We start from the raw sequence: 25,345 nt of genomic DNA, 5'->3' as shown, positions 1-25,345 counted from the left end.
GAAGCTTTAAAAAAAAAAAAAAATCTGATCTTTGTTAACACGCACCTTGTACATGTTTAGGATCCCAGCAAGACTAAAACCATCTAATCAAGGCAGAAAATACACTACTACAGCAAACTGGCATGTGCCAATTTGATATATTAAATAATCATACTACAGATGGATTTATAAGAGTCAGTGGAATTAAGCCAGGATTAATTTGACAGCTATTATAAGGTCATAGCTACAGGAATTAGACAAAAATAGTGTTAAAGAAAGAAGTAGGGGGGAGAAGGGGTGGAGCAGAGTTTTGCTGCCTCAGTGCTGTCCAAAGGGACAGAAGCATCTATAAAAACAGAAAAAGCATTAAAAACAGAGTTGTGTCTAATCACTTCAGATTATAGGGAGATATGCTTTTAACATTTAATCCAATAAAGAACATTCAAAATCCTGACTTTATCATATACACAGATACAGCCAAGGAAGCTCTAAGCAAGACAAAGGTTGCTGAACAGCTGGTGAAACAACTGAGAAGAGCAGAGAACCATGAGAGGCTAGAAATTGTCTTTGAGGTCCTGCAAGCGCTTGCAGAAAATGGTAAGGCTCCTTTCAGCTTGGGGGAATGAGGGGAGACAGGGTACTGGTACTTAGCTTAAGCTCCGGGTCCTGAGTTTGCCATGGGATCCTACTAATGGAACCAGTAATCCCTTCAGTGGAAATAAGCCAGAACATATGAAATCCTGGCCTGAGCAAGACTTTGAAGCATAACAGGTGAGGCAACAAAGAAAGGAGGGAGAGAGTAGCATTCCACTCTATTTCAGTAGATCCATAAGATAGCAGATTCAAACTCATATTCTCCATGGTGTGCAACAGGAAAGCAGACTAGACAGATTGGTTTTTTATTTTAAAAAATGACAGCCAAATATCACAGAAGATGTCTACTCTAAGCAGTGGTGTAACAAGCACCGACAAGAATCCACTAAGAGTATCTAGATACCTGATAGAGATTTTAAAGAAATGAAAACTCATGACTGGCAATACAAGAAATGTCAAAGCTCAATGCAGCAACTTTGCGCATTCTGCCTTGATGTCATCCTAGCACCAGAATGTCTGTTACAAACAAAACCAAAACAGTGACTGCACCTGAAAAAAAGACTGGCTGAAGTTCAAGGATTTAGCTTCCTAGTTTGAAACACTGTAAAGACCCAAGAAGCTTTTAGTGTGCTTTTACTATGATCTCTACAGATGCTCTGAAGGCGCAGTTGGTGGAGGCAGGCGTGCAAGAGGTGCTGTCCGAGATCCTGCTGAGGCTCCAGGCTAGTTCACAAGCTGAAGATACATGCATTGTGAAGGCTGCATCAGATCTCATTGTCTCTCTGCTTCTTGGAGGTAAAAAAAGGAATACTGACAGTCCAGATACAGAGCAGATGGCAACCCCTCTGCTAAGGGGACATTTTGATGTTGTTTCTTTATGTTTTTTTTAGAGGAGCCTAGTGCTCACCTTGCCATGCTTCCCTTCAAGCACATACATATGTTGCCTCAAGTCATCTAACACCACTGTGACTGCTCCTGTGCAGAATGCAAACGCAAGCACAAGAACTTCAAGGCCCCTGTAACTGTACCTGTGGTTGTCAGTTCACACCCTGCTTCTATAACTTTCAAAGCTGGCCTAAGAGCCAGTTTTAAGTTTAAAGCTAATCATCAGATTAAGTTCACATGATATTGAACTACTCATGTTTCCTTATTCCAAACCTGTGTACATACTTTGAACATGTGGAATAACAAACAAAATGCAAGAACTTTCTTGTAATGTAAGTTCTGCATCTATTATTAGGAACAGACTACACACATTGCTGACCTAGATTTTTCTCTAAGTCTTTAAGCTGATTTCAGGAACAACAAGACACGGCTAAAGACCTAACAGCAACTTAATTTAGGTGGCCTTGCTATGTTGTATTTTGGGCAATACAGATTAAAAAATAAAACATCAAGAACTGGACATTTGTACTGCATCCCACCACCCCCAATCCCAAAGCAATCAACAATTTAAAGGCCTTAAATTATTAATTATAACAACAATCTAAGTCATCACTGATTTAAATCTCCCCAAAGACAGAACAGTTCACTTCAGGGCTAATTATAAACAGACATGAGATGTTCTCTCTATTTGTCATGCCACAGATAGGTACATGCAGAAGTTGTTTTGCTAAGGGATGTGGCATCATCTCCCAGAATGCTGGTATTTGCATCACATCCAAACACATGCAGCTACAGAGACAGGAGCAACGGCTATTGCTAATTTTACAAAAAATGGTAAGGTTGGTTATTCTCTACCTTTTGAAGATGGAAAGCCACTGTTTGTGAGTGGAGAGAAAAGCAACTCTACTAAATTTCATTGTTCCCTGGCTCTGAAACAGTAACATTCTTGCTTTTCTACAGACTGGAGACTTGCATGCCTTTAAGTTACACATGCTAATGATATCGAAGTAGTTTGAGGGACATAATTGTGAAAAATGGGGTGGTCAGGTATGCAAGCTTTTGCACTTTTTTTCCTAAATCGCACACTATTAGAGAGGAGACTCTGGAAATGTTTCATGGCAAATACATTTGTTAGAAATATACAAAAATAACACACAATTATTGATGCTTTAGGTTTTCAGTAACTTTTAGGAAGGTAGGGTTAGTCAGACTTACCAGAGGGGAAAAAGAAATCTCAAGATAAGTAATTTTATCTTTTGCACTTTCCTATTATAGAAAGCAATGAGCCTTAATACTATGCAGAAACACAAGAGAGACTCTCATAAACAGGCTCCTGGAATGCATGCTGTGTTGAATCAGTCAGCAGAAGATACCCCACCATGTTTTCTGTCCTTTCTCACTGATAGTTACTGTACTGGGTTCATACTCAATTAACAAAAAGGAGCTTTTTCAACATTGCTCAACTTTCTGCATTAATATGTGCTTAATTATCATAAAAGATTCCCTCATATCTGTCTGAATGTTTAGCTAGTCAGTCTCATCTGTTTTTTGTTTTTTTTTAAAGCAAGCTATCATACACACAAATCTCCACCTCTCCCCCCACATCCTTTCTAGACTCCCTTTTTTGTTTTATACCTTGCTCTGAATTCGCCATTGTGCATCACAGTTCTACAAAGGCCACAGAAATGCCCTCGGTGCCTTTAAACTGGCTATCTTCAATTTATTCAGCTGAATGGCTTGCTTTGTCACTCGCTCTTCTCCCTTCATCTCCCCCGCAACCCCATTAGATGTTTCATGTGGAAAAAGCGAATAATCCCTCTCAGGCCCCAGTGTGTGCCACTGATGTATGCACAGCCTTTAATCTAAGAGAAAAAAAATCCTATGGAAATCTGATCTCAGCATCAAATGACTTCTGCGGCAGTGAAAAGATGACAGACAGCTTTTGCAGCTACGAAAGTGGCTGTTCCTATGAGACTTTAACTATGAGCCATTAAATTGAAGGTTCTGCTGCTATCCAATCAAAAATCCATGGGAGAGAACACCAGTTTGGAGCTCAAAGCAAGGCAACCACTAATGGGTTCTGCCTATTCGCACTTCACTACATGAGAAAAAAATGCTCTGCCATTCTTTGGTTTGAAAGGTGGGTGGAGGAGAGAAATTAAATTCAATTAAGGTTAGCCTATATGAAGATCAAAGTATTTTGCCTGTAGAATACTGGCAGACCAAAAGAGATGGTGTATTCCTAGAGAACCTGTTCCTAGAGAGGACTGGGCAATTTTCCTCATATACTCTGATCTCCAAAGATTAGGCAAGAGAACATTTGAAGAATCACAAGCAAAAACATCAGCTTTAGAGAATGTATGTATAAATTGATATCAAAATATTTTTGCATGAGTAGAATTCAAAGTATTTCACAGACTGACAGTCCTCTCATGAAAATATCCACCTACATTTTAAGCATTTGACAAATTCTTATTTAACATATGTAGTAATACAGGGGAAAAATATGCTACTAACTGAAATGCTAAGAGATTAAAGGAATAGCAGGCATTGGTTCAAATCACAACATGGAGGAGTTTCTACTACTTTGGGGTAGAAATAACATTCAAACAAGAAAAGGTGTTAAAATTACTAGAGCCATTTTTAAGTGGTATACACACAAAAATTAGAAGTCTGTACATTTTAGGCATGCAGTTAGTACCATGAGAAGCACCTAAAGCTACTTTTGGCCAGATTCTGTATTTGCATGAGGTCTATAGTTCCATGGAAAATTGTTTACTCCAGGTGAAGACGTGGTCTTCCTATATAGCGTTCACACTGTTTTGCCACATGTTAACAAACAGCATTCTATAACAGCACAGCAGTAAGGAAATGTTGACTGGTGTCAAGAATATGCCTCTCAAGGTATAATAAACTGTCTAAAATAAAAATACAGAAAAATATTTGCCAAATGGCATCTTCAAAACACTTCCTTCAGGAAGGATGCAGACTGTAATATGGAGGGCTTCCTTTTGCTCTTTAGGAGAACGCTTTCTCATTTCCTATCAAGGTAAGCTAAGTAGGCTTCTAATAATAAAAGGGCTGTCACCACTGCAGAGCAAGTTCTCAAAGAGAGAAGGAGACATACGGACACGAACTGACAAAATATTGCAGATCATGTACTGGGCAAAATGGTAGTTCTTTGGAATGTACAGATCTGCTCTTTCACCAGCATTAAACAGATCAGAACTCTCTAGGTCAACTCATATTTTTCCTAGCTTCATATGACTGCAACACAACTAGACTTCTCATTTCAGAAAGTGGGTTTCTCAAAAAAGGTAAGAAAAACCTAGGCCTGATTCTTTCAATGATTAGTTAATGACAAGTTATTTGATTTAATACAGGGAGCAACAGCAGTACAAAACTAATAATCAGACTCACCATTGCTGGATAAGATCCCTGGTCTCACAATAATATCTTAAGCCAGTGGAATAGCAAAATTGTATTAAAGCTATCCTGTAGAGAAATGGAAAATGCCACGAGTATTCTACCACATATGTAGTGGAAAATAAAGCAGTATTGAAGAAGAAATTGACTAGAGAACATATGATTTTGAATTTGACTATGACTGTCCCTAGAAAGCGCTCTCAAGCTAAGCTTTACTAGAGGGTGTCTCAGCATCAGTTCACAAGTGGCTGATGCCCACTTATTTCTAGAGAGTTGAAGGTTGCAAAAAACAACCCAAAAGCTATAGTCTCAATCTTATCAAGACAAGGAAACAATCAAGGCAAAGACTCCCTGAATTCTCAATTTGCATGATTAATTTCTATCACTGTGTTTCTTATCTCTCTCACCTGCTTGGTTTTGCCTCTTTCTTCAGATGGCAACTGTGTACGAATGGTACAGCTGGGGGTCATACATCAGCTTCTGGATCTTTTGGAGAAACACGTAGAGAGTGGGGACATCTCTGTTCAACATGCTGCACTCAGTGCACTTCGAAACCTTGCTATTCCAGGTACAGAGTTTGAAGACAATTGACATACAGTGATTCTTTGTAAAGATGGGTCTCTTAATGGAGATCTGTGCAGCTCTGTCCAAGTCACCAATTCGACTCCCTTGTATACTGAGGGGCAATTAACCTTTTCCCCCCTGCAGAGACATATATCTGAATAATTCATCAGGACTTCTGATCTACATAAAGGGTCTAAATATAATAAAGTGTGATCTTATTGCCAGCAGCTGAAATGGTTTCATATTAACAGCATACAGAAGTTCAAGACAAAAATGCAGAACACGGTTTATAGCTTAAAATGGAGAGTATGGGGTGGAGCTATCGTATCACAGCTGGTAGGGATTTCATAAATCTGCTCCTCTTCTATAAAGCCAATATTCATTGCAAATTCAGCCTTTGTAACACACTTAGCTACAATACTTAAAGGGGGCATATAAGAAAGACGGGGACAGACTTTTTAGTAGGGCCTGCTGTGATAGGACAAAGGGTAATCATTTTAAACTAAAAGAGGGTAGATTTAGATTAGATAAGGAAGAAATTTTTTTACAATGAGGGTGGTGAAACACTGGAACAGGTTGCACAGAGAGGTGGTAGATGCCCCAACCCTGGAAACATTCCAGGTCAGGTTGGACGGGGCTCTGAGGATCCTGATCTAGTTCAAGATGCCTCTGCTCATTGCAGGGGGGTTGGACTACATGAGCTTTAAAGATCCCTTCCAACCCAAACGATTCTACGCTTGTGATCTTTTGTTAATACACATCACAAAATTGTGCTGCTTCTCATCTCAAATTTACTGCTTCCATGTGAAAGTGCAAAAAAAAAAAAAGTTTTGCTAGAGACTTAACAGCACAGTACCCTGCAACACAGTTCTTACACTGCTATGCAGTACTCCAGAGAAGAGCTCAACACCAACACTATTTTCTGAAAAGAAAAGAACCTGAAGTTGTCTCCCGATTTTATTATGTAAGCAAGCCAGCATGCGTGGTTTAACAGTTTTATACATAATCATAGCTTTGAACAAGGGAGCCCCAGAATATACTAGTTGCTACTTTGCCTCCCCTACTTCCTTTTAAAGCCTAATACACTCTCATTTCTTCTTGCAGATAGCTCTCTTCAGAACTTCACCTATTTCTTTCAACTTATTTTTTATATGCTCTCAAGTAATTTATTTAGTTTGGCTTATAGTATTATCACACTCTCTGGATCATAATAGTCAGCCATGTCTGCCTATTCAGTATTTTAATAAATACATCTCCCACCATAAGCCCCTCACTGCTTCTATGTATATTTTATTTCTCTGTGAAGAGATTTTTCTACCACCATTCACATCAGCAGACAGAGGCCTGTGCAAATTGCTTTTTGGTGCTAACAAAGCATGCACTATTTCGACCATGCATGCCAGCTACCTTAAATCAGTTACAACTTAACACAAAGCTATTAGAAGATAATCACAGAATCATGAAAAATCATAGTGAGCCATCCAGCTGTAATTAAGAGAGTAATTTAGTAGGCAAAATGTAACTATCTTTGAGAATGAAAAGGTAGATTTTTTTCTACAAGCCTTTTTCTATAGAGGTGTCCCATGCTTAGTTCTCATTGATTTCACTCTGCAATATGTACAATTTTAATTTATTTAAAAATTAAATAGTATTTAATCATTACAAGCAGAAAAGATACCAATTAATCTCATTTGAAAGATAGCAATTTTGATGTAGTTTCCCTTGACAACACAGATGATCACATTCTAACTCACAACAGAACCTGTTCCTTAACAAACACCAAGGCCCACTTTTTGCATTGCCAAACCCCCAGACATTGCTCAGCAGTTCCTTAAAGCAATGAACACAGCTGATCTTGCCAAGATTACAGGATCTAAAAATCCAGAAAAATGTGGTTACAACCTACAACTTCACCCCTCTATTACTGCCTGCTACACATAGTACCAGTAGATCGTAATGTTCTTTGCAGCTGTACTTTAAAAGGCTCAACTCTGAATTATAAAATAGACTCTGTATTGATATGTTGATATTTTGATTATCTGTTCTGTTCAAGTCTATTACATTTTAGAACTTTCCAAGTGTGTGGGCAATGCATAGCACTTAAAATGTACTACTACACTGTACTTTTCTTCATCAATTTGTAAAAATATCAGAATACGGAAGCTGTAAGACATCCCCTCACAATAATACATCACTTCCAGAAATACACAAACTCTATCACTTTCAACAATATAGTCTGCTACCCAGAAAAAAAAAAAAAAAAAAAGACTGAGTGCAAATCCAAATAAATCGTAAAATAAAAATTAAATCTGGGCTAACACTTGCAAATAGGCACAGGGGAAGTCTTAAATTCAAGTAATGATCTTAAAAGAGAACAGGTGCTTATAAAAAAAAAATTGCAAAAAGTCATTAAGCTCTAGTAAATGGAGTCAGTCTGTGCCACTGAAAAACAAGGACATTAAGAGCAAGTCCTTAACAGTGTCTGCTTCTCAATTTGCCCAATAGAAGGAGAAAGATAGAAAACAGTTATCTCCCTAATTTCACTGTCCTGTCATTCCCCGTCCCGCCCCCCCCCCCCCCCCCAAAAAAAAAAAAAAAAAAAGGGCATGCAGAGGATGGGAAGAAAATTGCTCTGGAGGAAGCAGCTTTTGGTAGCACAGTTAAGCAGCATTAGGACTCCTTCCAGGCAAGCTTCTGATTATTACCAGGGATTACTGCACTAACGACTGAAGCAAAGATACAAGAATTGGGAAAGCACAGAAACAAAGGCATGAACAACAGGGGATCAGTGAGCTCAAATACAAAAAGAAAATTCATTCTCAAGCAATATGGCTACGTAAATCACTTCTGCCACCCAGTTAAGATAAGCAAGCATAGGAAAGGCTTGCTCATGTCAGTGGGAGAGTGGATGGATAATCTATTACAACCAGAAAAAGGAAGAGAAAACAATGCTGTGTTTATCCTCTTTTATGTACTTCATTCCAGGCAGGGCTGAGATCGAAAGTAACCAAAATATCGTAACAGCAATTCCTAGGAAGTTTTTAGCTCAAAAGAGAAGCCTAAACAGCCAGGTAGTCCTGACTTCATTTCTGAGTGCTCTAACAAGTTGGACCTTTTGCTAAGAGCATAATGGAGCATAAAATTCAGAACAACAGTTATGTCATATCTACATTTTCAGATGCTTGTGTAGTTACTGAGCTTCACATCAACATCTTTTTTCCATTTTCTAGTTGTTAACAAGATTCAAGTGCTGGAAGAAGGTGTGGCAGAACGGATTCAGGCACTTCTAAGGTCAGAGATGCCTCCTGTGCAGTTTAAACTTCTTGGAACACTACGCAAATTAGCAGATGGTCAAGGTAGGGAATTGCTAGTACTTACTGATGTCAGCTGTACACCCTCCTCCTCCCCTCCCCCTGCAAGACAATGGATATGCAAGGAGACTACAGGCTAAGTGTCCTGCTAACCTAATTCTGCTCAGTCTGGAGAGATTCCAACAGAGATGATTGCTGAAGGCTCCAATCAGCCTCAGAGGTAGATGAGAAATAAACCAAACAGAAGAATCTGGAGCAGTCAGTGAGAAATGGCAAAGGCCTAAAAGGAAGATGTTTTCCATCGAAGATATACCAGCAAGGCACAAGTATGATGGAAAAGCATCAGGCTAAGGATTTACAGTGCCAAATCACAGGAAAGCAAATCAATAGAAGAACTAGAGAATATAAAATGATCAAAGGGAGCTGGGGTGGAGAGAGGCAGGAAAAACAAGTTTCTACCAGTCACACAGTCTCTCTATACATTTATTGCCAGGTTTATCTTGCTGGCATAGCTCAAATGTTGAATTTAGTTTGCATATTGAAATGTGGGATTATCTACTCGCACTTCATTCAGTTTTACAGAGGTGGATATGCAAAGGCAACAATACTCACCTATGCATATAGCTGCATTTTGAGAAACATGCATAACGTCAGAATTGTGTTAAGATCTAACACAGTATCTTAATTTATTTTTAGACTTAGTAGCTCCTTACCAGAGTATAACACAAAAACAAGTGTTGTGGGGTTTGGGTTTTTTTTTTTTTTTTTAATTATAAGTGTTGTAATTCTTTCATATCACCAGAGCAGCTGCTCTAGAACACTAATTAGTACTGCCCACCTTGATGTGCAGGAATAACAAGAAATAGGTCAAAAACAGAATCAGAAGTGTTATGACCATTTTACAATGGGAATTGACAGCTGGTATGGAACAATTACAATCACAAATTCAGTAGTTATATGGAAGGGGAAAAAACCTCACTCCTACATTCCATGCTGCACTCATTTTCATTTATACCACTGCAGACACCACTTTGATATGGCAGCTACTTGCATCCTTTTTCAACTTAATATGCATGACATAAAATTTACATCTAGCAATCGTTAATTTGCACTGATTCCAGTCCAGTAAAAAGCTGCTTTCACCTATATTTCACCATGGTAGGCAATGGACATTGCAAGGTACACAGAAACTTAGCCCCTTCTTCCTCTTGGGTTTTGCAGGAAGTCATTAAAAGGGCATTTCTCCAAAGCTATATCAGAATTCCAATGGGGAGATCATTTAGCTTTTAAAATTGAGACATCATAACAACAGAGATCTAAATTATCAAACACATTATCTAAATTTTTTTTTTTTTTTTTTACTCAACGCTATTTACCAGCTCTAGTATGAAGTCAGAATTTGGCACAAAATGGTACAACTTCCGAATCTGAAACAATACAGATATCAAAGTGTAAAGTAGAAAATAAAAGATGTAGAAGATTATTCAATGTTTACCACTTCCTGCCTATGAACACACAATTCTCCCACCTTTACTTTCTATTCTGTTTACCCATGAGTCAACACTGCCCTTAATTAACTCAGCCTGAAACTCTTTGAATACACATCTACTAAGAAGTCCACACTAAATTAGTTAATTGCATTATCTAGTATAAATTAATTATTCTGATAATCACTGGGCATGCTGAGACCTACTGACTAGAAGAGTTAGGTTTCTTTCTAACTATAGAAAACTGCAGTCAGATCTGTCAGCTTCATTACACTAGAGATGTTAACATTAACTGGTTTTTACAGTTTTGCTTTTTTGCTTCAGAGGAGCAGAATTTCTGCACTTCAACAGCCAAAGGACTTACAGCTCAAGTTAAAGTTCAGTCATACACACAATTTACTCAAATTTGGTATTTTGTAAGTTAAAATGTCCTCCTGTTCCGGTTAAGAATAACTAATTGGGTTTTATCTCAAAGAGCTCTATTGCTGGAAGACATCAGGAGGTCCCTGTCAAACTGTGTCAAGACACCTCCTTTGAACAAAGCTCTTAAACTGGTTCCATTCACCACCCTCCTACCTCTTTCAGCTTTCTGTACTAAACTGGATTACCATGATCTCCTCAGACTAACATGTAACATCTGACCTAGAAGCAAAAGCCCTTCTCTTACAGGAGGTAATATGCAGGTGGTATGCAACGACAAATAACTCTTACCTCAAAAAAAGTATGTTCAGCTAGGCTAGAAGCTCCAAGATTCCTTATGGGATTTTGCCCTGTGGATTGTTACTTAGTGTACTGGACAAATAAAAAAAAAGGAAGTGTCCATCCTTCTTCATCTCCCTCCCCAAAATAGAAAGAGTATAGGATGACTTACAGTTTCTGCAAAATATCCAGAGTAATCATGTGGTTTATTGACACTGACCTTCTGGTGCATACTCTACTTGACTCTCCAGAATATCTCAAAACAAATGCAACAGAGAAAGGGACAGGTAAAGAAACAGGAGTAGAGTGATGCCCCTGTCAGCCAAACCTATCCCTTCTGTTCTGGATGTTACATTGGTTCTTCCTCAAGTCTTCGCTTCAGCAAAGCTCCAGGAGACAAACTTCCCAGTATCTTAAAACCACACAGACTTTTCCCCACAGTTTTCCCTTTCTGAATTTGCTTCCACAGCAGAAAGGATCTCCCTGGTTACCTTCTTTCAGGCCTGGAACTATTTCAAAAGACTGGAAAAGCAGAAAAAGATCGGAAAAAGCTCACAAACCCTTTATGGCCCTTCTTAGGGAATGTACACTTCCCATGAAGACCTTTACCACATCTTTCCTTCTTCAGAGCACACAAACACACATTTCATGCTCATCTGCTCTGGTCTTCCAGCATTGAGGGGTGGGGGGCAGGCATGGGACAGGACTCAACATAACCAAAATGAAGTCAACAAGAAAAACCCTTTATTAAAAATAACTACACGAGACTCCTTAATTTGAATTAAATCTTATAACCACAGTATATTTTTGCAAATAGAGTAATTCTACACCGAAAGTGAGCATCTGTCCTGTGACTACTCTTAGCTCTCAGCTAATACATCTGGTGCCAAGTTGGAAGTGCTGTGCATTTATATCCTCAGTTCACAATCAACTGGAACACACGGGAACAGCAGTCTGGCAGTTTACAAAAGAGCTCTTGTGTGCTCAAAGCCAAATGGGTGAGCACTCAATTCCTACAAAGAGGCAGCCTAAGTTGTGCACATTACTACTTTCTTATCTTTCTCCTGGTACCCTTCACTTCGAAGAAAATTCCAGTTGAACCAAGATGTAGAATTTCAATGTCTTAAGTACTGAACAGAATTAACTAACTGAAATTATTGAAGCAGTATTTACCAGGATGTCCTCAGGGCTGAACCCCTGCTTAACATACTTGGTTAAAATGGAGTACTTCACAGTCCTCAGCACCCTTATATCTGCATTTTTCCTTTGCTTAGGAAATCACTTTCCACCAGTTAGTCATTTTTGATCCACAGCACTTTAAAGATGTGTTATTAAACTGCAGTAAGACTCATGTGGAATCATGTGTTAGACTGATGCAATATTGAGAGAGCATGAGTAAAGTTGCTTTTGCTGCTGAACTTCTACGAGCTTTGGGAGTAGTCTCCCTTAGTGGCAAAGAGTCTCAAACCACAGCATATCATTAGAGTTTCACTTCTTAGGAAAAGTTATCTAGTGAGGTTTTTTGCAAATGTCAATCACAGAGATAATACTGCTAGCATGTCTTGAGATAGGGTTCCTGAAACACAGGGGAACACAAATTAAAAGGCTCTTCCAAACTCTGGGGGAAGTTTTGGTGATGCCTAATACACACTTCAACACACATTCTTAGAACTTGAGACATGCAATTACAGACATGCTGCAATTCTGTACTAAGACTTGGCTTCCCACATGCTACCAACAGTAATTATCACCATTACTGGGAGCACTGAAACAGCAAGAACAGACTCTGAAGAGCCCATGATTACATTTGTGCAGGACTCAAAGAGCAAGTGCAAGAAACCAAATCGGAAAGGGACAGTCCTCAGGAAGATTTCAGTATAGCAACAGAATATTTGCTTTTAAAGATATGAAGCTGCTCATTTTAAGCCCTGCTTCAGCAGCCTTTTAAAAAGGATAGGTCTATCAGAACAGCTTACTTTGTTCTTTACCTCCAAGAGTTGCCCTAACACAACTGGCATTCCTCAAGATTTCCAAGATCCCTTAAAAGCCCAGTGCTCTAGTTACAGCTTTTAAAGGATACTGAGCTCAGGCCTGTGGTCCTGGCTACTTCTGCATTCAACACTTCTGTGACAGAAAGACTGTGAAGTCTGATTTTGAATGTCTCCCGATGCTTTTCTTTTCAGCTGATGCAGCTGAAATCTTGGGCCAAGACCCCGTGCTGCTCAACAGACTTGTACAGTGGTGCAATGCTAATGACCACACTGGCGTTCGTGGAGAAGCAAATCGGCTGCTAGCATCGATCTTGCATCACAACAGATCCCAAGTATGAGAGCTATTGTCCTGATATGTTTCTACTTTATCCTTCTCAAATATTTTTAAAGCTTGTCAATATAGCTGAGGGTTAAGTGTTAAAACAGCACATACAGCTTTATCATTAAAAACATGAAAGTTCACAGTAAAAACCCCTCTAGTCTGCCTCAATACCAATAAGGGTGTGAGCAGGAAAGCAGCGCTCTCCGTAGCCACACATACTGCACAGAAACGAGCAACATAGCTATTTACTGTCATTTGTCAACTTTTACCCTGCTTGAGTAAGGCTTGACAAATAGTAAGTAAAGCTTTTCTATTTCCATAAATATTAGTTTCTAATTAAAATGGCAAAGATAACCCAGACCTGTTCCAAACATCAGTCCTCCAGAAGCTCCAAAGAGCCCACTTATCTACCTAGTGATGGATGAATCTCGTATGATCTCTATCTGCTGGCGTATTAGAACAGGCTTCTGTTTCTTGTAAATTATGCTATTATACACAGGCATCCCAACCATGCTTTACTTTGAGGTAGTGATAAAAAAAAGTAGATACTATCTGCACAGGCTTTGATAAAGTAAAACTAATCTTTGCTAGTTTGAAATGAAAAATCGGAATAAGGTCAAACTAAAACTCAAGACAAAATATATGTATTTTTATACCTTATAGATATGCATATATAAGTATTGATATTCCAAGTAAATTAGACCAGCCCTAAGCAGACACATATGATCAGTGCCAAAAGCAATGTTAACTCTAATCTTCAAATATCAGTTTGCATTGCAGCAGGTAAATCATTTCCATCTGTTCAGAGGCTGAAGAGTGCAACCTCATTTCTCTCTTCATTCTACTTTATTCATTAGTCAGATTTCCATCTGTGATATTTTACCTTTGCTTTAACAGGAAGTGGTCAAAGCCATCCAGGAGGCACAAGGAGTGAAGCATCTGGTTTCCATGACAACAAGCAAACATGCTGCCATGCAGAACGAGGCTCTGAATGCTTTGGCAATAGCATCTGCAATCGATTTAGGTATTTTTCTCCTAAAAGCATTTACCTGTGCAAGATCCTCAATTATTAAGAAAGCATCATGCTGTTAATTCTACATAACATGAACAAAAAAGCATGTTTCTTGTCTAGATTTAGCTCTTCAGCATGAAATAAAGGAAGTCAGCCATCCAAAAGATCACAAAAGCAACAGGCTTCAGGAACTGCCCAAAGATTTTTTTTTTTTGTTTAGGGTACTGTCAGATGATTAGGTTGCGTGGACAGGCATAATCTGTTGAGTAGCATGGTATGATGCTAGAAACTTCTATAAAAAAACAGAAGGAAAGTAAAGGTAATGAAGACTAAAGAAAAAGATGAGAAAGTCTAAATGAAGACAAAATTAAGGAAAAATTACGGACTGGAATGGTCAATGAAGACTATAAACTAAGGAAATAATCTTCAGCAGACATTTGAATGCAGGCGAGAATAAAGCAGAAGCATAGACAAAAGGGCCTTGTAGAAGTTGCAAATTAAACAAGTGAGAAAACTGGTTCTAACTACTTTTACTGAGCTCGTTTTCAGAGAGATTGAGTATATTTTTTTTTCCCAGGTATTTCCTGTATGACTGATCACATTTGAAAACGGGACTCAATTTATTACAATAAAGACAGTCACCACAGAAATCTACGTACATCAAGAGATAAATTGAAAAGTAATAGTCAGCTTGAAATTTTGAATTTTGTATACCAACAAGCAAGACAGTAAAGAGCCAATTTTACTGCTTGGTCCACCATTAAGGCTCTCAAACTCAACTGGGAAACTAACATGAATCAACATTCCTAGCACTGATCGTTGCAAATTTTAATCTATGATGAAGTTATTTTATACAATCTATAGTATACAGGTTCTGTCTTCCATAATGAGGCCAGTGAAGAAAATAATACAGAAATTTTCCAGTGCAGAAAACAGATGCCCAAGACATCCCTGTATCGCCAATCTGAAATTAAGCCAGTCAGGAATTTTATTTTTAAAAAGCAAGCATGTTCACTTTCTAGCTTCTTTTCAGGTACGTCTCAGGTATTTGTTTACTTATTTTTCAGAAACGCTTGAAGAATCATTTAAGGAATCACAGCTAGTTCAAAGCTTACACAAACTTCTACAAGATGATAATACAAGTCCTGAGGTGATATATAATTCAATGGGTCTTTTGTGCAGTCTTCTTAATTCAGGTAACTTCATTTTAAGTTGTCTGTGATGAAAGAACAGATGTTTGTGATGGAAACACAAGTGTTTTCTGTTACTGAAATGTGCTGCTTGTAATGTTAGTCAGTGAGTAGTAAAGGATATTAAAGAGGTTCACTCTTTATTGATCACCAAAAAACCCAGTAAAGTAGCTTCCTTCTTTACGAGAAGTTGATTAAACCATCAGTTGAATGAAAAAAAGGCTTTATTCCAGTGAGTCAGTGGCATAATCAAGTCCTGAACTAGCAAAATTAGAGCCCTGGAATAAAGGCATCTTTGTCCAAATTCACCATGCACAAATGTCTGACAATCCCAGGTCCTGTATGTACCACAGCATTTTTGTGTTCAAAAATAGTCTGTATCATCTTCCACAGGCAGGCATACATTTGTTCTGCCTATGCTGTAAGCAAACCAGAAGCTGAGAGAAAACAGCAATTTTAGCAATGCTGCCTTTGCACAGCAACTTTTAGTAAAACATATGAAGGATATGATTTCAGTTTCTCTCGCTCTGTGGTTAGGGAAGACTTAAAATGCTTTGAGCAAGATCAGACTCATCCTGGATGTGTGGCACTAACTGAAAACCACCACCTTGAAACCAGGAGTCCAAAGATCTTGTGGCAGTTTCTCGCATCTTAATACATAAATCATGTAAATTGAAAATAATGATTGTGCCCAGGCAAGATCTGCCACAAGGGGAGCTGCCTTTCAAATCGTGGAGTCACCCTATATTGGCAGCCAAGTTGGATTTTGCAGTAGAGTATTTTTTACCTGTAGCCACACAGTTATTGGAATAGGGATCAGTATTTGCATCCTTCAGTGCTACTACGGAGTACTGACACAACAGATGTGACCTATAAGACTTTTTTCCAGAGGTGTATGTACTTAGCACTTTATAGATTAACTGTAACACTAAGGGTTGAGTCTTACTAATATGAAAGGCTAAAAAAAAACACACAGGCAAAATAATGCTAGAACTTGTCCTCTATTATACTTTTAACAAAGTGCTTTTCTCCTGTTCAATCAGTTCTTGGAAGTCAAACAGGAGAGAAAAAAAAATCTTAACCTGTTCAATACTTTAAATAGCTGAAACGGTATCTATTGAGAGAAATGTATTTAAATTAAAGCAGCTCATTTTAAACAGCCAATACTTCAAACTTTTATCTTACAACTGTCGGGAGCCACTATGCCATGGCATGTCACTAAAAGTCAGCATTTCATCTCCCATTCAGGTGATCTGAGACAAGAAATAGAAGAGAATAAGATTAAAGAAACCATCGAACAACTCTGTAGTCACAGCAATGCAAATGTGGTCAAGGAAGCTGTCACAACATTACAGGTTTTGAGAGGAGAGACACCCCACTAGCCTCCCTTCTTCCCCATTGCAACCCTGCACTGCTGCTGAGGCAAATGCAATACAATGCCAGCTTTGCCAACACTGCCTTGCATTTGTCATGCTGCCGCATAACCAACACTACTAAGCCCAGGTACAGCTCCTGCTTTCAAAGCTGTACATATTAAAAAAAAAAAATCATTTGCTCATCTATTTGGCCTACAGATACCTGCCTCACTGCTGCTCTTTACTGAGCTACTAACAGCAGTAGGAATAAGGCCTGTCAAGCAAGCAGTCTTAGAAAACATCACGAGAAGCATCAGGCAATTACCACTTCCACAATACATTTTTAAGCTACTTGGTTTTGTCAAATCAGGATATCACTTGCAACTTTTTCTTGTATCAATGGGACTTTAAAATCATTACCAAAAAAATGTCAAGCTTATATTGTGCAACCTGAAACAATGGGGGTTTAGATTAGACTAGAGCTGTAGCTTAAACAATGCAAAGGGCTAATTGGCACCAATTCAACCTCTGCACATTGTGAATCGACCTGCAAGCCCAGCTGTTAACTGAACATGTTAAAACCACCATAAAACTGTACCTTTAAACCAAATCCCTCTTCAATTTCCAATTCTAAAACTCATCCCTGAGGTTTTACCTGCTAGTGTCACAAGCTATATTCCTAACTATCTGAGGTCACACTCATCCTAATTTCAGAGTTGCAGCTACTGTAACCTGGAATGAGACTCAGTAGTTTACAAGAAACTGCAGTCAATGTCCATACAGTGGTTGGACAAGATACAAATTAAAGCTAGTTAGAAATTACAAGTGGGCTTGTGTGAAGATTTTAAGACAGCTGGCATTTCATTAAATTATCTCCAGTAAGAGAACCTCGGTTTAACTTTAGTTTATGAAAAACTGTAGTAAAACAAATGTCTCTGAACATTTCTACAGAAACCTGTCATATTTTAAAATGGTCACTTGATTAAAAAAAGGTAACAGGATCTATTGCGCAACTTGTTCTTATGGAGCTTTTTGAAGCAGTTGCAAGTATGTTGCAGACACATTGCCAAGACCTAGATCAAATTCAAAATGCTGTAGTGGTAGATACTAAAGAGCTAGAGAACAATGGTGGGGTTTTTTTTTAGCCAGCAGTAGAAGTTATTGAGAAAACACCCAGAAGAGTACTGACCTTTAAAAAGTTGTTATAAACCAGGTAATGTTTAAAAGTCAACAAGGCCTCCTGTTGTCAAACAATTCAAGTATAACTGGCTTGCGCCTGTGAACAAACATTACAGCTTTGTTCCTGCAAAAGCTTTCCCACTTGCAAAACTTGTTAACACTATTTAGCCCACTACATTCACCACCAAATATCACTTTCAGGAGTACTCTTGAGAAAGGGAATTTCATAAAACCACCCCAGACAAGTCACTTGGCAACACACAAGCAGGTTTTGACCACGTAGTAGGAGAAAAGAAAAACAAGAGCTGAACCATGCACAGTTTCCTTTAGCTTAAAGCACACAGTGATATGGGCATCCTACACATTTCCAATGTCAAAATGAGAAATAGCTTCAGACTCTCAACTTCAGAATAAGATCTGCCTAAACCAGGCATTAGTATGAGATATATCAGGATCTATTACAAGTTCTATATATACACACCAAATAGCCACATTCAAGTTAAGTCATTCTTATTAGAAGTGATCCAGCCTTAACATTCTAGAGTATCTAATTTCCAGATAACTCTGTTATTCTAATATAGTCACTACCTATTGGCTAGATGTTTCTCTGACCTTATTAAAACTAAAATCAGGTTTTAATGCATTAAAGAAACATTGAAATGGTAAAAAAAGCATACACAAACCTATTTCTGCAAGCCTCATCTTCAAACCTGGAAGTTACTTCACTTCTGCACTCTTAATAGTTTCAGGAACATTGCTCAGACATGACAAACCATAGACTGTGCAAATCACAGTAGCAATAACTGTGTATAATGGCAAAGTGCAAACAGCAGTTAGAGATTTAATAATTTCTCTACACCATTCTGCAGCTCTTCACTTGTTCATGGCTTTGCATTAACAATAGAGAGAAAAGCACCAGTGTTACCTATTATTCAGCAGCCCAGACTGGGGGGGGGGGGGGGGGGGAAATTCAGGAGAGTTTCAGCAAAATATACACACAAACACCAGCTGGCTTTTACCATTTCTGTAGTTATCCACAAATTGCAGTCTCAGTAGCCGTCTAAACCTTAGAGAGGGAAATACTAGTGACTGGAAACAAAAAAAATCTTAGAAATCAAACTCCAGGAGTACAAAACATTAAATTTTATTTAATCAAATTTAAGGCTTGAGGAAAAAAATATACTGAAAGTCACTCAGAAAAACCACCTCAGAAGAAGAGACAGAACCTCCCCTTCCAGTGGCTAAACAACGTTCAAGCTGCCTGATAACCCACAGGCAGTAGGAAGAACGAAGAGGAAAGGATGGAATGGGAAGACAAAAAAAACCAAGGCAATTCTACATATAAGCCAATTGCCACATCAGCCTCAATGGACTGGAGGTACAAGTCTATCCACATGGCACTGTATGAGGGTCACCAAACTAAGGACCCCTCGGGAAGAAATATTCAGGTTTTCAGGAGGCAACCGAAGCTCCTTTTGTCACTGCAGTTTTTTCAGTGCTTATATTCATCCTCCTCTTCACGTACAGGGAAACTGTGTCCAAATGCAGGTATATTAATAGAAACAAAAGGGCAGCTGCACTGTCAAACATACTGGCAAATAAATACATTGCTTCACAGAAATAAATTGTGCCCCTTTCCAAGAAATAAAAGTGATCAGACTGAAAAGTTTCCTTCTCTCAGTCTAGTTATTTGAGTCTGATCTCATATTTGACATCTTCATTAAAAACCTTGTTTCCATTGTAGTGTTTGTGGAGTTGTTCCAAATGCAACCACTGAAATCTCAACATCAACAATTTATAAAGCCTCTCTCTTTGTGAGATCATTGAATTGCTTCTCCTTCAAGGCTTTAGAGGCAGGCTCACACCTAACCGCTTTTGATGACAAGACTTTTTAAACCATAACCTATATGTTTAGCCATGAAGTCGCTGCAGGTCCACAGAGAAGGTGCTAAATATAGCTAAGTAGAAAGTGGTAAGAAAGTATTCCCATTCCAAGTCTTAAATTACACTAGCCATGTATACCACCAATAGGGGTGCACTTCAAAATGTCCAGGGGTAAACCAGCCTAGAGCCCCAGGGTTTTAAGAGTGATACTGAATAAGCACAGAGAAGTTTATCCACAGTGAAAGCAAATCAATCCATTAATTTAAAGATCCTCAAATAGGTTGAACTTGATCTCTTGAATTCAGTTCCAAATAACTGGAGCATTGATACAAAGCTGGTGTTAAAATGGCCAAAGCCAATCAGAACAAACCATGGAAAGACAACACTTCAATTATATTCTATTTTACATACAAACAGTAGTTCAAAAAGAAACAAAATATTCATTTGTCTTCAGGCAACTTGGCAAGATTTGCAGACACTGGAATCCTGCTCCATGACACTGGCTCTTGTCAGCAGCTAGTTTCAGTGCATGAACTCCACAGATATCTTTGACACCATGATGACTTTCACCAACTGCTGAAATTACTTCGCAGCATTAGGAGCTTTCTGCGTCAAAAAGTGGCAAAGGGAAACGTACTCCCTAGATGCAATTTTCAATGCAATGTTTTATGAATAAAAAGTTACAAATAGAAAGCATCCTTCTCCAATTTTTCATACATCAGATTATTACACATAACCTTAACAGAGTAAGTTGGTTGATGAGGCATTGTAAAGTTTCAAGCACCAGAGTTTAAAGCAAAGGTTGCTGGACACTGCTTTGCTGCTTGCAAAGTAGCACTAACAGCAGTAAATTTTTGGCTGCTCCTAATGGACTAGAGTCAACAAATAAGTAATACAGACCTCAGATTCAAGGCTCTACAGAAGAAATGCCTCTTTCTCTCCCCTCAGTGGTCTACTGCTATTGTTTCCTTGTTGTATATCAAAGCTAAAAAAATAAAAAAAATTAAAAAAAAAAATCACAGTGCACTTCTAGCAATTTTACTTTCAGGTTTTCAGATGAGTAATAGCAGACTGTTCTCTGCTCCTGTAAGGAAGTCAACCATCCTTAGACAAGCTTCCTTTTCCTGTAGTGTCTCAATCACTGGCCAGAAAAAGAACTATGAAAGCTGAACTGAAGTACACATGAGAAGTACATCATTGTCTGTGAAGTGCTTCACAGATTAAAAAGCTAGAAGGATGTCTGGACAATCAATAGAGACACAAAGATTCTTACTGTTGATCAGCTTTTGCCAGTGAAATGTTCGTTAATACATGCATAATAGAAAAAAGGACATTAGAGAGATTTAAAAGTTTGGCTTCCTAAGAAAGCCATATACTTTGGAAATACAAGTATTAAATCCTTCAGGCAGACTACATGTAGTAAAATATCATTATAAAAATATATACTTTTCTAAAATTTACACTATGTTAGGCACTGTAAATAAACCTGCTCTCCCTGAAAAAACTGGTGTCACTGGAAGCAGTAAACAATGTTAGTTATATGGCCCACAGTAAAACTGACAGCTACAGCTACTTCCAAGAAGTTCAGTCACATACTTCTATCTTAAAGCTAAAAATACTACGCCAAAGTCTTTTAGAGAAGACTGGAACTCTTACTGAACTACAGATCCATTTACTGAACCCCCAGGAGGGGAGGACAGGAAGAAGAGAGTTTAGTTTTCTTCTGATAAAAATAAAAAAAAAATTAATTCAGCAGGAGTAGTTCCATTTGATGCAGAAAATTGCTGTGAAGAAATCATTCTGGTTCACCATATTGTGGCTGGCATTTGAACCATGTATCAGAATACAAGCAGAACTGATGATTCAACAGCTTTACTGAAGATTTAAAAATTCAACAACTCGAATCTTTCACTAAATGTGTATTTCCTCATTAAAAAAACAGATTTCAGTAGGTATCAATACTCAATTTAAATGTTTTTCATCAGTCCTGATATTAGCAGTTAGGACTTGTGAAGTTCAATATAGCAGCTGTGAGAGAAACTGGAGGAAAGGCAAAAACCATCAACAGCTAGCATAGTATGCTTGCTACCTACTTAAACAAGGTGTATTTTGAAATTTCTGCAGACAGCACTTTTTAAAGATATTACTGATAATAAAAAGCTAAGCATTTTTAAAGAGTTTTTTCTTCTATAAATAAAGAATATTTACATTTTTTTCAGACAGGAAACAGCATCAGGGATTCACACCCCCTTGCCTGAAATGGAGATTTCTAACATATAATGCTACAGATAGTCAGATTTTTCCCCTCTTGACAAAAGGCTTGCATTTTGAAAACAACATGGGTTACTCAAGCTCTGATGCTGAGCACAAGTTCCTGCTCCCGAGACATCTATATTATTCCCAGTCAAACAAATATCCCTACTTCTGCACAACTGAAAATCAATTAAAGAACTAGACAATTTGTTACTTTTTTTTCCAATTTCCAATACCATGATGATTACGGTTGCTGGGTATTTTGCCAAAAAACGACTGCACAAGTCTACTGTAGAGATTAAAACCACTTCAAGATTCTGAAGCAATCAGCACACCTTCTGAAAAGATTACATTTTGAGACTGGTGACAGTTGGGAGTGAAAACAGAACGGTCTTCACAGTAATCCTTCAAGGAAAGTTTACAGCAGTTTCATGTCTCCTTGCTATGATCTTTAAAATCTGTTCTGCCGTCTTGAGAAATCCCATTTCTTCCTCAGAGATCAATGCTGGTGCACCAAGTTGTCTTGTTAGAAAAAAGGTAGACAGGTGTGTGTTCGGAGGGTTTGGTTTTTTTTTTTTGTACCAGCTTCTAACAAAAAGCACGAGCAGGGTAAAATCCACATAAGGCTTTTAATAACAGGAGTATTTCATGGTCTGCTCATTTCTTCCACCTTCACATCCAACCAATAACTGTAAAACATACTTTTTTGCAACACGTCTGCTTTTATATTCAGAAGGCATTACCTGCCTTTACAGCTTCAATATCAGAAATCAATGTCCTGGCTAGGAAAATCCCAAAAATCTAAAAAGACAAAAACACAAACGATTTGTGAGATGAAAAGCTTGTAATGTACTAGTCTGCAAGATGTTTCTAAAAATTAGAGCCTATTACGATGAGTTATTATTGCAGAATGGGAACCTACTTCTTCTGTGTCCCTATTACACTGTACTGATGTCAGCGCAACTACTCTTGTGAATAAAGATATGCATTCATAAAGTGTTTGCACATTCAGGTATCACTTCATAGCCAGGATCATCCATCAAAGCATGGCTATTACTAAAAAGTAATAAAGGCAGCAGAATCTTGCAAGAAATAAAACTCATGAGAAAAAGATGTTTTCATGTGACACTTCAGGAGCATTCAAAATAATAAGCTTCTAGATTCCCTAGAGCTGGAAGAAATCCACTTAGCCACGTTTGAGTCTTATAACACTCACCCTTACCTATTGCTAAAGTTACAAATCAGGCATTTTCATTCATTCCACAACTCTGGATAATCCAGCCAATTTTCTCATCAATTTTTTTAAATACACATAGAATGTACAATTACCTGTACTAAAATGAAATTCTTGTCACAAACAATAGTGAGAAAAGTCCCAAACTATTCCAAGACATTTAAATTTGAAATTTTAACTTTCACTCAAGTTCTCAGGGAAATCTTCCCTTACAAATTGAAGATAAATTCATAACGCAGCACATCTCCTGAAACATTCTTAGGAAAAAAACCAAAAGACTGGGGTGAAGTTTTAGAAAAGCTGAAAGATTTGTTTTAGAAGTAGTCAGATTATGTCTAACTCTGTCCTACCATGAAATAGTTTAATGCACAAGACTGACACAATTTGAAAATACAAGTGAGACTGAAAGTGGTTTCACAGATACTCAAGACATGAATAAGAACAAAAACATCAAGTTATTGTTGGTCAACACACTGCCAAAAGATTAGACTTCCTATCTTGAACATCCTCCTAACCGAAGGTGTTGTCCTCAGGGGCAGCACCTCTCAAAGCCACGGAAGCACTATCATTAGATGGTGATAAAATATCAAAACCCAAGCAACATAGGGCAGTCTTGCCATGGCTGGGAAAAGGTATTTTGCCAGCACTCTATGCTCAACTATTTTCAGTTAAATGGTAGTAGATTTACAAGTCTCTTATTTCCCACTGAAGCAAAGCAGTACCATAGTGAAGAAATTTAGGTAAGTGTAAACAACTGCCCCAGTGAAAGTACGATTCACCTTGAAAGAAGTAATCTGATATGTTTTCCTGAGAATTTGGGTTCTTTTTCTTTAATGTACCAAGTACTGACAAAGTACCGGAAGAAGTCACACCAACTCCTTCACCTGGTTCTGCTAATATCACATTCACAACCTGTTCACCAATTTCCCTGCTCTTCCGTTCTCAACTTTTTTTGAGCAGTATGCTACACGTCACTTACAGCCAGCTGAGTGACAATCTTAACACGAAGGACAGAATTGTATTTTAGTCATTTCACATTTGTGATAGAAAGCTGTAGTTTAGATCTACTGGAGCAGATGACCAGAAGATCTCCCCACCCTCACAGCACATTGAAATGTAAGAAATATTATTGTATCACATTAATTTATATAATAATCATATATATAACAATATACATCACAATCATCATATACTGTATGTATTATAATTCTAGTGTATTTTTATAATGACCTTCATGGCTTTGAGGAACATAATTTCAAGAGAATTAAATTAGTTGATATCAGATATTTTCATTCTAAGTCTTCATCCCCATAATTCCCCCCCCCCCATTATTCTCATACCTGAAAAAATCCAGTGTCAAAATATTTACCTCTCTCCATAACTACTTTTACCTTCAGCAGGTCTGTATCTGCAAACTTGAAACTTTATTCGAAGTAGCATAACAAAAACAGCTAACCTGGAGGAGTGAGATAGCTATGAAGACACCTGCAACAATGTAGATATTTCGGGGTAACCAAGCTTCCAGAGCAAGAATACATCCTTTGACAAAAATCTGATCATCCCATTGACTCTTGCTCTGAATGTGGAGAGGAAGAATAAGAGTATTACTTTTCTGCTCAAGTTTATTTTAAGATCAGTCAACCACATGGTATAGCTAAACTAATGATTTGTCACTTATGCAGTAATGTTTTTAACCAGATTCCAGAAATAACATATATGCCCAGATTAAATCAGGGAGTGTCAGACACTGATGTTAGTATCTTCCTGCAATCCTGTTATTACAATACGTTAGAATTAGCAGATAATAGAATTCAGAGTTAGACTATTATAACTAATAATTGACATGCACACTTGAAATGCAAGTCCTACCCCTTTTTGAAACACACCTTTCCCTTTCCCTGTTCCATCACTTGTTTCCTCCACCCTCCCACAGTACAAGTTTACTTTAAACAAAGGAAAATCTCTACCACTCTCTACTTG

The 25,345-nt window shown here is 38.0% G+C and overlaps 2 protein-coding genes across 7 annotated transcripts in view; one reads left to right on the top strand and one right to left on the bottom strand.

The window, feature by feature from the left end:
- LOC115347903 (rap1 GTPase-GDP dissociation stimulator 1-like) overlaps positions 1-16,993 on the top strand; it is a 36,858-nt gene extending 19,865 nt beyond the window's left edge. Inside the window, exons 6-13 of one of the 2 annotated variants that reach the window (XM_030029592.2) lie at positions 451-576; positions 1,225-1,368; positions 5,318-5,452; positions 8,679-8,804; positions 13,129-13,268; positions 14,156-14,282; positions 15,338-15,466; positions 16,709-16,993. In XM_030029592.2, coding sequence (XP_029885452.1) covers positions 451-576; positions 1,225-1,368; positions 5,318-5,452; positions 8,679-8,804; positions 13,129-13,268; positions 14,156-14,282; positions 15,338-15,466; positions 16,709-16,842 — 1,061 coding nt within the window. In that variant the 3' untranslated portion in view covers positions 16,843-16,993. The remainder of the gene's footprint in view (positions 1-450; positions 577-1,224; positions 1,369-5,317; positions 5,453-8,678; positions 8,805-13,128; positions 13,269-14,155; positions 14,283-15,337; positions 15,467-16,708) is intronic. The other variant, XM_030029593.2, reaches the window with a different exon arrangement.
- A 2,129-nt stretch (positions 16,994-19,122) lies between these two features.
- Positions 19,123-25,345, bottom strand: part of TSPAN14 (tetraspanin 14) — a 43,420-nt gene continuing 37,197 nt past the window's right edge. For all 5 annotated transcript variants that reach the window (XM_041127086.1, XM_041127088.1, XM_030029596.2 and 2 more), the window contains 2 exons: positions 24,822-24,941; positions 19,123-22,932 (listed from right to left, as the gene is read on the bottom strand). In XM_041127086.1, the coding sequence (XP_040983020.1) occupies positions 22,861-22,932; positions 24,822-24,941 (192 nt within the window). In that variant the 3' untranslated portion in view covers positions 19,123-22,860. The remainder of the gene's footprint in view (positions 22,933-24,821; positions 24,942-25,345) is intronic.

This window comes from Aquila chrysaetos, chromosome 11, assembly GCF_900496995.4.
Source record: "Aquila chrysaetos chrysaetos chromosome 11, bAquChr1.4, whole genome shotgun sequence".
Taxonomy (NCBI): domain Eukaryota; kingdom Metazoa; phylum Chordata; class Aves; order Accipitriformes; family Accipitridae; genus Aquila; species Aquila chrysaetos.
The sequence above is the reverse complement of the archived record's forward strand: the minus strand, read 5'-3'. Positions and strand labels throughout refer to the sequence as shown.